The following is a 14,870-nucleotide window of genomic DNA, read 5'->3' as shown; positions in this document are numbered from 1 at the left end:
AAGTCTACCGGACCTTCACAGGAATGTTTCACAAAAGGATCAGAGATGAAGCCGGACGTAGTTCATCCCGGCTTTATCTGTTTCACAAAGACCAATTTAATATTCTGGATAACGTCTTGATTTTCCTGTTTTTAACTGCTTGTTTCCAGCATTTAGGTCCTCTGACTTAAAAAAAATTGTGGTTATAAATTTAATAGGACTGACAAAAATAGCAAAAAAATAAAATAGAGTGGGCCAGTTGTAGGTTAAAATATGATTTATTTGTGAAAGGATGATGCTTTTTCAACACATTATGTGCAAAGTGGAGTTTTAAAACAGTCCAGTGAATCCATGTTTTCATCAGGCACCATGTTGCAACATATTTCAACAAGAAGCCGAGTTTTACCAGAAGAGTCAAACCTCTACAGGTCATGACAGAGGACACAGAAACACGGCGATTACGAAACTGGTTTCAACATTTTCAGAACATAGACACAGATTTGCACACATTTGTAAAGGAAATGCTGCCACAGATTAAGTTTTATCTGTGTTACAAAGACTAATTTCTGTTTAAAATAAGCAAAGAGGAAGCAGAAAGGAAACTTAGTTCCTTTTTTAAGTGATACCAAATCCAAATCAAACTGAAACAGCGTCGCAAACCTTTTGACCTCCAGGACAGGCAGAAAAAGATCTCTGAGCAAATAATTTTCTTTAATTTATTTTATTAAAATAAAAAAAATAAGCAGAACAAGAAACCTGAGGCCAAACAGGAAGTTTCTGCATGACTTTTTAAATGAAAAGTGATGGAAATCCTGATATGTTGAAGCTGCTATGACCTTGTGAGAGCTTTTCCCTCACAGATGAATCTGTTTTAAATTCAGAGTCTGCTTTGGCCCAGCTGGTTGTGGGATTCCTGTTAGGAACCAGCAGCGCATTTTTCCCAGGAAAAAAAAAATGTTTTCTGCATCCAGAACCTTAGAGAGTGAAACATCAGGATGTCAGAACATTCACAAGTTAGACTAAAATATGAGAAACATTTTCATTTCTCACAGCATTTCTGCTTCATTTTAAAGAAACTCTCAATTTGAGGCTAAAATGAAGATTTTTATGCAACATTTTACTCTCAGTGGCAGCAGGTTTTATATTTCCTTTGTATGAAAAGCATTTTAACATTTAAAACTTTTAGTTTTAATTATAATTCCTTTTTTACTTTTCAATATTTACTCTTTTTAACTGTTTAAGTTGGAATTTTGTAAACATGGAATCACTTTTTACTGTGCAAACCTGATAAAATGTGATGAAAGTGAAATCAAAATCACTTCCTTACCCCAGAGTACCAACACGTCCATCAACCCAGACACAGCTGCCGCCAGTCTGATTCAGTCCCAGCCAGTATCCGTGATTTTGATCAAAGTAGAAATCTGTTCGATTACTGATAAATTCCTACGAGTTTAAAAACACAGAAACAATCGGACGAGACGTTTCTCCGTTTTGTTTTGGTTGGTTTTCTGAAGCGTTGGTGGTTAAGCGAACCTGTTCTTGCAGATTATCGATAACAACCAGGTCTGGTCCCGGTCCCGGCATGGCGGTCCGGCATGGCGGTCCGGCATGGCGGTCCCGGCATGACTGCTGATCTTCCTGCCGGGTAAACCAGCCGTCTTCATGAAACTAGTAACACCTGTGCTGGACCAGAGTCCAGCCTCTCCTGCACAGCTGGCACTCTGCTTGGGAAAACACAAACCAAAACCGTTTGCATGTTTTCACACACAATCCCAGTTACAGTTTTCCCCATTAACTAGTTTATTTATTTCAGCTACGGAAAACAAAAACGTTCTCAATTTCAGTTTTTATTTTGTTAGTTTTTGTTATTTTATTAGTTTTTGTTTCAGTTAGCTGTACTAACCTCGATCTGAGCTCCGTATAAACGTACTCACTGTTTTCACGACAGAAATCTCTGACTGGAAACGGGTCAAAGGTCAGGATGACTCCCAGCGTCCAGTTGAGGTCGTTTCTGTCTCTGAGGAGAATCTCGGCCCGATTCTCCAGGATTTCCATCTTCATCTTCATCTCACTGAGGTTCACTTCCTGTCTGTACACTTCCTGTCCTGGCTGCGCTCACTATGAATAAACCAACAGAAAACATGTCAGAGATTTAGTTTACTCAGCTGGAGCTTCAACGGGTTCAGGCCAAAGTTATTATAGTTAACTAAAACTAAAAATAACTAAAACTAACAAAATTACTAAACCTGAAATGGAGAAACACTTTGTTATCTGAAACGGTAATTAATGAGGAGAAACTAAAACTAACTGGAACTATGCTGTGGGTTTATGAAACTAAAACTAGATATATTTTTCATTTTCATGTTTATGAATCTATTTATTAGCAGTTCACTTCAGCTGTCTGCAAATTACGGCTCAAAAATTTAGTTAGTTCACAAAATCAGAAGTTGGAGGAAAACACCAGAGTCAGTTATTTAAAATTTTATATTATTTATCATTTACTTCTAAAGGCAAATGGTGGTAATTCCCTTTTACCATCATGACTTATTTTGTACTGATCTATCAAATAAAACCCAAATAAAACACATTAGTGGGAGAGTTTGGCTAAGATGCTAATGATAACACGCTAACAGCTCTACATGCTACTGATAGCCCCATGCTAATGTCAACCTTACAGCTAAAAGAAGCATTTTAGCTCATTTTTATTTGCTAGCAACAGTTAGCATGCTGAATGCAGTAAGCTAATGTACGACCACATGCTAGCTGAAGCTAGCGTTAGCATTTAGCTAATCTTTAGCATCAGAATGAAGGATTCTAACGACACAAACTTTGGCAGGCCCATTTTAAATTTATTTAGAAATTTTCTAGCTTTTCATGCAATTTTAAAACTCTGAAAGCTGATTTAAAAAGTTCAATATTTTACCTTTGTCACAATATAATTAGAAATCAGCAAGAAATCAGATTTAGTACATTCTGACGTAGATCTTTAGGAACAGATCCACCCTACAAGCAGATGTTTTCCTGTTACGTTTGTTTCCTGTTTTATGTTTTTAATAATCAGTAGAGCTGAGACGCATTTATATGATTATAAAATACATGAAAAAACTTAATCCTTTTCATTGTTTCTCTTAAACCAATACATTTTCTAAATCCTTTCTTGTAGTGGAAATGTTCAACTCTGACCTTTTTCTTCTGCAGCTGATAATAATAATAATAAAATTATAATAATGTGTGCAAAGTTCAAATTGTTTCCTTCCTAAAAACATTTTTGCTTTGATCATGTTTTGGTAATGAAAATGAGTTATTTAAAATCATTTTTGGTAAAAAAAAAAAAAAAAAAAAAAAAAAGACTTTAATACTTTAGGAAATGTTTGTTTGGATTGAAATTATGAAAGTTTTTAATGTTCCCTTTAGAGAACTACTAACTATTCCCTCTGATGTCATCCCTAGAATTTGCTGATTTTGTTGCTTTCAGGCCAGCGTCACCAGAAGCAGTTTCTTCCCTCCCAGTTTTTCTCTGATGAACATTTAGTCTAAATTTCTCTTTGGTTTCTTAACTTTGTCTGAAAAGAAGAAGTGAACATCCTGTCTCCACTCAGAGCCTGAAAACACTCAGAATGACGTTGAAACGTTTCTGTGGAGGTTTAACTTCGTCCGACTCTCTGGGAGATTAAACGGTTTTCTGCTGGTTGCAGGTTTTTAATCATGGAAGAAGAACTGAATTATGCAAATGTGACTTTTAAGACTAATGGTGTCTCCACACAGATCGACTCAGGTAAGGTTTTCGTTTTACCGGTTTGCTTATTTTGATCGGTTTTATATTCATTCAACACAGCAGAGACGAAAGTTTAAAATAACAGTTTAAGAGCGAATACTGCTATTTTATCATCTATTGAATTTTACAAATAAGTTTCTTAATTAGGATTAACACATACAAATATCTTCTGTTAATTAAAAGGCATAAATAATTATTTACTGCCAGGCACGTGCAGAGGGGGGGCAAAAGGGGGCTTTAGCCCCTGCCCTTTTTATCCTTGATGCGTCTAGTGCTGTTTTTGAGTTTTTCTTTTTTTATTATTTATTTTTAATCTGTATGTCAGAAGGCCTGTTTGAGCCCCTCAGCAATAATATTCAGCTAAATATAATAATGTAGTAAAATAAACTAGTCTGGCTGCCCTCAGGCTAATAATGACTCTCAGAGCCTCCATGTTGTTCAGACTCCATGGTGAGGAAGAGGAGGAGGATCTGTTCCTGTAACTGTCTAATTATGGGCAAGAATATTTTCATTAACTGGTTTGTGAATAAAAACGTAGGTCTGATGTTGGCGTTAGAAAAACTGTTTCTATTTATATTTTATAATCGTCCTGCAATAGCAGGACAAAACCCGCCTCACCACTAAACTCAGAAATGCTGCAGAGAAACTTCTGACTTTAACTTCATCATTCTGCTAAAAGCCCGGTTCGCTACAGGCAGTCTGGGTCGGAACCACCCACAGATAGAAAGAATATCTGTCTTTATATCAGACATCCTGATATAAGACACGGTACCGACTGTCACTGCGACAACGCAGCTCAAAGCCCCGGTACCACCCGGTACCAGGTGGTACCACCTGGTACCACCTGCTCTCTGTTCGCTCTGCTTCACCTTCACGTTTCTACCAGGCGGGTTAAAGCCGCTGCTGATGGGATCTGGGCTGGAGGTTCTGGGCTGTAAACAGAAGTTATTGCAGAACCTCAACTGTTAAAGGAAGATTCGGCCCAATTAGAGTCACAAAATAAACATTAGAGAAAATATTGTAGCAATAATCAGAACCGCAGCAAAAAGCCAAACATGCCACAATGAAATGAACCAAAATGTCTCCAAGCATCGGGGGGCTGACAGGGGCCACCGGGGGATTCCAGGTAGATTCCAGGTAGATTCCAGGTAGATTCCAGAGATGCGCAGCAGCTGTTCCTCCAGGGCCGGCCCAAGGTAATATGGGGCCTTAGACAGAACCCTCTACCCCTGTGATGCTTACCGTCAGCATCACTAACATGTTTAAATGTCAATCAGGTGAATCTGTGAGGGAGACCAGGTTTATTGGCAGAGTTTAAAATCAATCACTGATTATTGGTTATTTGCTGTGACGTATTTGTGAACAAACCCAACTCAAACACAAAGAAGACACCATATTGTAGCCATGGTAACACAACAATCAAACTATCAAGATGATTCTTTAAATTTTTACAAAGTAAACGTCCTAATTAAATCCATCCATCCATCCATCCATTTCCTGTTCACCCTTGTCCCTAATGGGGTCGGGAGGGTTGCTGGTGCCCATCTCCAGCTACGTTCCGGGCGAGAGGCGGGGTTCACCCCGGACAGGTCGCCAGTCTGTCGCAGGGCAACACAGAGACATACAGGACAAACAACCATTCACACACACACTCACACCTAGGGAGAATTTAGAGAAACCAATTGACCTGACAGTCATGTTTTTGGACTGCGGGAGGAAGCCGGAGTACCCGGAGAGAACCCACGCATGCACAGGGAGAACATGCAAACTCCATGCAGAAAGACCCCGGCCGGGAATCGAACCCAGGACCTTCTTGCTGCAAGGCAACAGTGCTACCAACTGCGCCACTGTGCAGCCCCCTAATTAAATCCTAAATGTACAATTTATTTTTTCTCAGCTGATGCATTAAACAAAATTTAACAACAGTGTTATTCTCTATAAATGATGCTACAGGTTTTGATCTATGGTCTGTTTTACAATTAAACCATTTCTAGGGGCCCCTGAATGTCTGGAGGCCCCTGAATGTCTGGAGGCCCTTGAATGTCTGGAGGCCCCTGAATGTCTGGAGGCCCTTGAATGTCTGGAGGCCCCTGAGTGTCTGGAGGTCCCTGAGTGTCTGGAGGCCCCTGAGTGTCTGGAGGCCCCTGAATGTCTGGAGGCCCCTGTGTGTCTGGAGGCCCTTGAGTGTCTGGAGGCCCCTGAGTGTCTGGAGGCCCTTGAGTGTCTGGAGGCCCCTGAGTGTCTGGAGGTCCCTGAGTGTCTGGAGGCCCCTGAGTGTCTGGAGGCCCCTGAATGTCTGGAGGCCCCTGAATGTCTGGAGGCCCCTGAGTGTCTGGAGGCCCCTGAATGTCTGGAGGCCCCTGAATGTCTGGAGGCCCCTGAGTGTCTGGAGGCCCCTGAGTGTCTGGAGGCCCCTGAATGTCTGGAGGCCCCTGAATGTCTGGAGGCCCCTGAATGTCTGGAGGCCCCTGTGTGTCTGGAGGCCCCTGAATGTCTGGGGGCCCCTGAATGGCCCCTACCAGCAGCTACTGAGTTTTCTTTGCCTTGATATCCCAGCCTTATAATTCTAGATCTAGAGGTTTAACATCAAACTATGATATAGTTTTAACCCCTTTGAGTTTCTGATCTATAAATCAGTCTGCAGCCAGGTTGTTCTAGAGGTTAAATAGATATTATTAGGGCTTCATTAGTAAAATGGCAGCAATTTTGTTTATTTCATAACTTCATGACCTTTGACCTTCTCTCCTCTGGTCTGTTTAACAGCTACAGTCTCAGATCAGCTCAGCCCTCCAGGACTGTCAGCAGCAGAAACAGAAACTTTTTACCTGTTGGGGAAAATAGAGACTAGATTTGCTTTGCATTTCCTGCATGATGGCGATGATCCAGTAGGATCCAGTTAGATTCTTGGTTAATACGGGTTGTTGCTGTGTTGTTGTACGGAGTTTTTGTTCAATGTGCCGCTTTTTAAAATTTGAGCCCCTGCCCCTCCATAGGTCTCTGCACGGCCCTGTTTACTGGTCACCTCCCAGTAAAACTCAACTGGTTTTAGTGGGAGCTATAATTGTCTCTCCAGTCTCAGCTCAGTGAACAAACACATCAATTTCAACTGAGTCATTTATTTCCTTCTCATTTCTGCAGAAACATGAACAGCAGAAATACACATTGTTCAAACACAGAACAAGAAAACAAAAAATTAATTTTCTCCTGATATAATCCTCACAACTACGGAGCAAAATGTTTGCATTTTTCTGCGTAGTAACAGTTAATATAATGAATGAAGTTCATTCATTCATCACTTAATGAACTTCAGGTGAAACATCAGATGCCGGTAATTAATCATGATGATCTCTGATCGATACCAGCGGATTTAGAGGAGCGACTCTCCGCCGCTGTCAAACAAAACGGCATCAGGATCACAGCAGATTAAAGATTTCTGCAAAAAAACTCAGAAAGTTTTAGATTAATCTAAAAAGAATCTACCAAAACAAGAATATTTCTTAAGTAAAAAAGTTGAACATTTAAAAGAAAAAATAAACTAATCTCAGAAATTTCTAGAAAAAACTTGGAAATTTCTGAGTTTGAGAAGGTCACAATTTTGAGATTAATCTCAGAAATTGTTAATTTGTGAAACTGAGAAATTTCCACATTTTTCAAGAACATTTCTGAATTAATGTCACAATAGAATTTTTTTTTATTGAATTTTAGAACGTTAGATTTCTGGAGCTCAGAAATTTCTATGTTTTTTAGAAAACGTCTGAGGTTCATCTCAAAATTTCAGTTTTTTGGCAGAAATTTATTCTTTTTTATCTACTTATATCTATCATGGTGGTAATACGCCGTTGTGCAGAAACCATTTGGTTCCATCGGCTCGTTCTCTCCTGCTTTGGCATTCTTTCTCTAAATCATTTTAGAAATTTGCCTTTTTGCACATTTCGCAGCTCTGACCAAGACTTTTGCAGAAGTGTTGGCCCCCTAAAACCGTCATGTATCCATGGCAACGTAGAAACAAACGGCTCACCATTCATGTGAGGTTTTCCTCCAGAAGAAGACTGAATGAAAAATGGCAGTTCCTCTTTCTGCTCCAACAACTGGAGTTTTTTCTCTAATCACATCTGGATTCTGCCCACTCACTGCCTTCTTAACTGACATTTTAAGTTACATTGATTTATTAATTTATTGATTTTTTTCATACTTTATCATTCAGAAAGAAAAAGAAATGAAAGTTTTCCTTTAGAATGCATTGATCTGTGACCTTCTTTCCCCCAAAAAATGTTATTTTCGTGTTTAAAATTAGCGGCTTTAACGGTAAATGGGGACAGACATTGGATGGAAGTGACTCAAATGACATTAGGAAGAGATTTTCAATGAAAGGCTGAAATTTAACAGAACTACAGCAAAGCTTTAGCTACAGTCAGAATGTTTTTCCTTTAAAGTTTGAAATGTTATTATCGCCACTTACTGTTCACATTTGTCATTAATTCCTAAAACAAACACAATGTTTAGGTATTTTTAGGTTTTAGAGAACAAAAAATATGTAAATGACAGAAAAAAGCAAAACTTTAAAAAAAAAAAAAAAAGCCACACATTTATATACTATTGTTTTGTTTTCTGTTTTTTCTTTTTCTTAGAAAAATTGAGCCTCAAAGAAATAATTTATGATGAGGTGAAGACAGAGGAGAAGACGCAGGACACACATCTGATCATAACAGGTCACCTACGTTCCCATGTGACGTCACACTTACCTGAACTTCATAACTGACAGCCATTTTGGCAGGCGGTTGCTATGACAACAATAAACAAGACAAGTTTAGAGCTAGCTCTCGCCTCTCTGTTCTAAACAATACAAGTACATTACAACTGTTGAGTACTCTACCCACCTCTGTATCATACTAGGATAAAAATCTGTGATATTTTTACTGTAATACTTACTGCCTGCCTGGCAAAATTAGCTTAGCTGATGTAGCTTTTATCTGCTAGCTAAGACGGGCATGTAGCCTATCACACGAAGAGTTCCTACATCAAATGTAAATAATTACTTTTACTTGAGCAACTTTTTTTTTTTTTTAAATGTACTTTTAGGAGTATTTTTACTACTCTGTACTTTTTACTTTTACGTGAGTAATGTTATTATGAAGTAGCTCTACTTGAGAAACAATTCTGGATTTTTACCCACTGAATAAAAAACAAACATGTTTTAACCAAAAATTCAGCAGAAACAGAAACACACCTCCAGTTTTTGTTAAAGTGTCAAAATTTTAACTGATTTGGGAAAAAAAAATATTTTGCCTGATTTTGTTATTTTTTGTTACTTATATGAATTTTATGAATTATTGTCATTTTGGTCCTTAAAATACTTAAAACCTCAGAATTTGTTCCAACTGACGATGTAATTTTAAAATTTTAAATGATTGATAATTTGATCAGTTTTTCAGTATTCAAGTAGAGTTTTTACCAAATACTTTTTTACTCTTATGTAATTTCTTGGACAGATACTTTTTACTTTTACTTGAATAAAGATATGTTGAAGTAGTACTTGAATAAAGGTTTTGGGTTCCACCCACCTGTGTGTACGTCCTTTAGAAATGCGATGAAACATTGATTGTCTTCATGTTCACTATTAATGTCAGGTTTATGCACCTAGAACATCAAATTCAGACACAAGGAAAAGACAAGAGAGTTAAATTATTTTTACTCGCGAGGAGAACGGACAGAGACGTTCTCCAGTTACAATCTCTTCCTGCTCTGAAAATACGTCCTGCCGAGGCCCCTCATTTTATCGAAACAGGGAATGCCCTACCCACAATGCACGTTGCTTCTCTAAGGAAAATAGGTCATGCAGCTGCAACGTGATTCAGAGTTACACAGCATAACTTCTGGAACACATGTCCATGTACGATTAAACAAAAACAAGTTATACAGCTTCACAATCTTTCATGCCAAGGGCTCAGGAACTTCTTGCCGAGCGATTATCTGCTGAATCCGGCTGCAACCGCTCCTTTACTCAAAACATTCATGTTGACCGCTCTCTTCAGTGAGGCCTCCTTAAATATAATGATCAGTGTTTTTATAGGTTATTATTTTAATTCTATCAATTAACCACATCGTCAATATGTTTCCATTCTCCATTTTATACAGGTCGATCCCGACAGCAGAACCTTTTGTTGATATTCTCTTGCATATTGGTCAAGAGTGTTAATATACTTCCTTTTTGTTGTCTCAATCGTTGTTTGCCTTGCCTATCAAAATGGCGCGGATCACTTCCAGTTCAGACTTGTATTATGTATTAAAACAGAAAAATGTTTATTCTTTATTTATCTGTTTTTCATAGAAAATGAAAAGAGAGCTCAGTTTCACCCTCTGCTGTTTTTGGGGATGATCTGCTTCACCCTGCTCCTGGCCATCATCATCCTCAGTGTCTACTGTAAGTCTGCCTGTTTCTGTGGACGACTGAGCGTCTACCTGAGCAGGTAAAACATTTTAAACATTTGACTGCAGTCACATACGAGCAGAGGAGACAGTCGGACGTTTTAGCGGAGCAGAATCTGAAGCTGGAGGAGGTGAGTGCAGATTTACAGAGACGAACAGCAGAGAGAAACCGACTCAACTGGACTCTAGACGTCATCCTGGATTACGACACGTTTCCTGCGGCTGATCGCTGCCCACAGAAACGTTAGAAAATACTCATTTTAATAAACCATTACTGCAAAATGTTTTACATCCTTTAAGTATTTGAAGTTTTTAATCAGTTTTTTTTGTTTGTTTGTTTTCCAGAGTGTAAGCCTTGCCCGAACGACTGGGCGATGTTTCAGTCAAACTGTTACTTGTTTACAAAAGGTGAGTACAGCTACAACTGGAAAACCTGGGAGCAAAGCCAAGAGCTTTGTGAGAAAGAAAATGCGAAGCTGGCGGTGATCGACAGCCAGGAGGAGCAGGTAAAGATTTTAACAATAAAAATCACATCCAACATTTTTTAACTATTACATTTTTAGGGTGTGAAAACAAATGGATTTCTATGGGATGTCGCTTGTAAAGTTACACAGTAAAAACTTGATAGCAATGTTTTTGTTTATTTAGCCTGTCACAGAGAAAAACAAAAGTTTTTTTCTAAGTCATATTTTCATCCTGTTACTCCTACATCTATAAATGTAAGATTTCCAAACTAAATATTAAACTTACAAGCTAAACTAAATATTTAGTTTTCAAATTAGATATTTAGTGAGGAAGCTAAATGTTTTGTTCAAAACAAAATGTTTAAGCATGAGCTAAATATTTAGTTTTCAAATTAAATATCTAACTCTGAATTAAATATTTATTTTGCTAACTAAATATTTAAGTTTCAATCTAAATATTTAGCTAATATGCAAATTGGTTTGCCGATAAGCGGAAGTGGAATATCAAATTAAAAGCTTGGTTGTGTTGACCTCTACATGAACTCTGCTGCTTGCAGGACTGAATTGTTGCAAGTCACGGTTTTTTTAAGTCATAGAAACTCAGCTTTTATTTTGAAATCCCACTTCCGCTTATCAGCCAGTATTAAAAAAGAGGATAATTTAACGCTAGCTTTGGCCAAAACGTTTGGCTCTTTCCTCTTTAATCTTCCGAGTCCTCGGCGAGTGGCGGCGTGCTGCTAAAACGAAACAACAACAAAGCGTGTTGACGTCACAGATCACAGAGTTTAATCTCATACAAAGCAATCGACAACAAAGCTGCAGAGGAACAGAGATATGCATTTTTCTCATAAGAATAAAGACACACAAGGGGAAGACAAACAAACACGAAACAAAGACAAAAAAGGCAAAAAATAGCGGCCGCTCTCTCTCTCTCTCTCTGGATTTTTTCCTAACACGGAATCTTAAACTAAAGAGGTGTTTCCCTATTTAATATATGCAGTCAAGGCGTTCCGTTCTTTGACCTATTAGAAACTCCGTAGGGACTCAGAGAAACTTGGAAACTCCCCTCATTTACGGCAAAGGTGTCTGGTTTTTGTCTAAGTAAAAGGGCGGACCACTTTGTGCTCATCACTGTCTGATACGGGAAGATCCCTGGCGCCAAAAAGTCTCTTCCCCCATCGGAATGTAAATTTTATTGCCCTGTCTGTCAGCGGGGGAGGAAAAGGGCCCTGCTTGTCTGATGCCTGCTTATTCAGCTCCTTACCGCATCTCAGACGAAACCTGTTCCAAATAAGAGTATTGAATATAACTGTTACACATGTCGTAGATTAACTGTATTAAGCATTAAAATTAATCATTTTTCCTTAACACCAGCTAATTTATTGTCCAGCTCACTTGGACCTAAATATTTAGCAATGACATAAATATTTAGCAAGCTACCTATTTAGTTTTAAAATTAAGCTAAATATTAATCTAGTTTAATTATATACTTTTTATAAAATATATAACTGATGTATTTACACATTAGATATATAATATTTAGCCCAAAATATTTAGCTATCATGCTAAATAAATAGGTGTGAGCTACATATTTAGTTTAGAAAATATTTAGTTTGAAAATTAAATGTTAAATTAGAAAAAGGCATTTAATTTTGAACTAAATATTCAGCTAGCGAAGCAAATGTTTAATTTGGATCTAAATATTGAGCTAAAAATAAATATTTATCTTGGAGCTAAAACATTTTGTTGGAAACTAAATATTTAGCTTCCTACATAAATGTTTAATTTGTGAATTAAATATTTAGTTTGGAACTCTGAAATGTATAAATGTGGGAATAATATGGTGAAAATATGATTTTGCTGCTAATTCTTTTACTGTGTAACATTACAAACGGCACACAGGTTCGTTTTTTGTTTTGTTTTTAAGATTTTTTATTTATTTTCATTTCAAATGCAGGAATTCATAAACAACAAAACATTAAAATACAACGACAATAAGCACGGTTACTGGATCGGGTTGAAGAAAGACACGGAGGACACGTGGACGTGGGCAGGCGGCAGGAACCTCTCTGTGACGTAAGCACCAGCGCAAACACAAGAAAAACTTTTGCATTTCGTAATTTCCTCTCAACCTTTTGATCTCCAGGAGTCACTGAAACCCCAGAAATACCCTCAGTAGTTTTCACAAGTAGGAGGTGAAAGGTTGCAGTGAAGAAATCACTTTCGTCACTCATCTCCTTCTGCTTCACTGGACCGCAAACATCTCAAATAAAATACAAACTGCAAAACGGAGCAGTGCTGCCACCAAGTGGTCTCACCACGCACTGCAAGGCCTCTTTTCAAACATACTTAATTCACATAAAATTAAAAAGTTAAGTCAAATTTATGTGAACAGTTTTACCTCCCAGTGTTTCTGTAAATCAAGCTGAACTATTTTTAATGAGGAACACATTTTTAAAGACTGTTTGATTTACATTTATACAGACAAACTTCTTCTTTCTTGTAACCTCTAACCCTTTTCCTAACCCTTCCACCTTTAAGAAAATTGTTGTTTAAAACTTTTTGGAAATAGCTGCACAATTTTAGGATAATTTGGCTCCTCTGTGTTGTTGTTTGTTATTAAGGTAAGAACATTTTCACCAAACTCTAAATCAGAATGGAGAAAATTAATCAACTTCAATCGATTTCAGTTCATTTACACCCAAAATATAAACTGGAACAAATACTACATTAGTGTCTTGATGGTTTTAACTACATTATTAATACTGTTTAGGGCTGAAACAATCAGATTAATAATTATTAATCAATTACTGAAGTAATCCTCAACTAATTTAATGCTTAACTGGAGACTACAGACTTAAAAAACAAACTATTTCTGGAAGAACATCACAGTCAGAGCAGCAATTTAGCCAAAACTGTACAAGATATGAAAGGTGCAAATAAAAAATTCTAGATTGGTTTTAAGTGACAATGCTCCCGATTATAAAAGCAGATCTATTCAGTCTATTTCTATGCTTTGAGCTGTGAGCGACACCATGCTCTATAAATTATTTTACAATATATTTATAATTCCTCGTTGCACTTTCTGAATCATTTGAAAGAAGGTTTGTTGCAGTTTATTTTTACGTTTGACCAAGACAGACAACCCATTGTTTTTTTTGGTTTCTCTGTTTATTTCCACTTATCAAATACATTTTTAATTCTATAAATTTATGTTTGTGTTTTAAAAGTTTTAAGTTAATTCAGCCGTCTTTGTGTATTGGATCGATATCAGCCGATACTGAACCTCAGATATCAATATTGCAAGCAAAAAAGTGGATCGTTGCATCCCTACAACAAAATGTTTGTTTTCTTCTTTACAAAATGAATTTGATAGTTTGATTATTTCCATTTTAATCTATTTCTAGTCATGGATTAAAAGGCTTTAGTGGTTAAATGAAAAATCTGCAGAATTTATCAGTCAGAAAATCATGAATAGAACAATCAATCACTTGAATTGATTGGTTTCAGTTCAAACTTACTAAAACAAGCCGCTGGTTGAAATGTTTTAGGTTGGAGCAGAACCGAAGTGACTTTATGTGTTTTCACTCTTCAGCTTCTGGTCGACAGAAAAAGCTGTGAATCGGCTCTCCTGTGGTTTAATTAACCCGCATCTCAACCATTCCTCCAACTGGGCCAAAAGCAGCTGCGACATGAAGAACCGCTGGATCTGTGAGACCAGAGTCCTGATCCGACCCGATTAGGATCCAAAAACTGAACCCATATTTATAACTATTTAAAACTGAAACTGTTAAAATCTTTCCGTGTTTCCGGTTTGTGTTCAGTGTCGTTATTATTGTTGTTATTTAAAAGGATCTGATGAAACACCTCAGACAGGATCTCTGGATTTACTTCTGTTAACCATAAATCCCATTTCTGTGTATAAATATTAAACCAGGCACATGATTTATACCTAGAAGATGAAGCTCCCTTGTTTCCTGCAGACACTGATGATGTATTTTACATTAGCTCTGCATGTTGTCCCATCCTAACAGGATATCTGATGCTAAACGTTGGCTGAGTTTCTGGATTTCATCTTCATTCTGACGAAGATCTTCTGATAAAATATGTTAAGTTTTTGTCTAGCTGCTCATTTTGTTCATGTTCATAAAATAAATAATTACATTTTCTAAAAAGCTTCTGAATTTACCTCATAATTGTTTCACGCAGGGAAGTCCAAATTGTGG

The 14,870-nt window shown here is 37.4% G+C and overlaps 1 protein-coding gene and 1 long non-coding RNA gene across 4 annotated transcripts; one reads left to right on the top strand and one right to left on the bottom strand.

The window, feature by feature from the left end:
• Window positions 1-786: 786 nt before the first annotated feature.
• LOC114142092 (uncharacterized) lies at window positions 787-2,078 on the bottom strand. The gene is made up of 4 exons (XR_003594961.1): window positions 1,914-2,078; window positions 1,513-1,700; window positions 1,307-1,422; window positions 787-953 (listed from the first exon to the last, which is right to left on the bottom strand). It is a non-coding gene; the product is annotated as an uncharacterized LOC114142092 (long non-coding RNA).
• A 1,442-nt stretch (window positions 2,079-3,520) lies between these two features.
• LOC114142086 (CD209 antigen-like protein E) lies at window positions 3,521-14,819 on the top strand. Of its 3 annotated transcripts, none has more exons than XM_028013158.1 (7): window positions 3,521-3,754; window positions 8,383-8,463; window positions 10,083-10,175; window positions 10,250-10,423; window positions 10,526-10,686; window positions 12,602-12,720; window positions 12,791-13,567. In XM_028013158.1, exons 1-7 carry the CDS (start codon window positions 3,685-3,687, stop codon window positions 12,798-12,800), a joined length of 708 nt encoding a protein of 235 aa, XP_027868959.1. In that variant the 5' UTR covers window positions 3,521-3,684; the 3' UTR covers window positions 12,801-13,567. The 3 variants fall into 3 exon arrangements, with proteins under 3 accessions (XP_027868959.1, XP_027868957.1, XP_027868958.1); XM_028013156.1 differs by lacking the exon at window positions 12,791-13,567 and adding an exon at window positions 14,240-14,819 and having other exon boundaries at window positions 3,530-3,754; XM_028013157.1 differs by lacking the exons at window positions 8,383-8,463; window positions 12,791-13,567 and adding an exon at window positions 14,240-14,819 and having other exon boundaries at window positions 3,531-3,754.
• Window positions 14,820-14,870: the final 51 nt, after the last annotated feature.

Source organism: Xiphophorus couchianus, chromosome 3, assembly GCF_001444195.1.
Source record: "Xiphophorus couchianus chromosome 3, X_couchianus-1.0, whole genome shotgun sequence".
NCBI lineage: Eukaryota > Metazoa > Chordata > Actinopteri > Cyprinodontiformes > Poeciliidae > Xiphophorus > Xiphophorus couchianus.
Note: the sequence above shows the minus strand (reverse complement) of the source record. Positions and strands in the feature narration are given on the sequence as shown.

Bases quoted from the DNA above. Each gene is read 5' to 3' on its own strand.
- LOC114142086 (XM_028013156.1), top strand. From the start codon at position 3,685: ATGGAAGAAGAACTGAATTATGCAAATGTGACTTTTAAGACTAATGGT. The intron at 3,755-8,382 runs GTAAGGTTTTCG...TCTTTTTCTTAG, and splicing joins CTCCACACAGATCGACTCAG to AAAAATTGAGCCTCAAAGAA. The intron at 10,176-10,249 runs GTAAGTCTGCCT...ATTTGACTGCAG, and splicing joins CATCATCCTCAGTGTCTACT to TCACATACGAGCAGAGGAGA.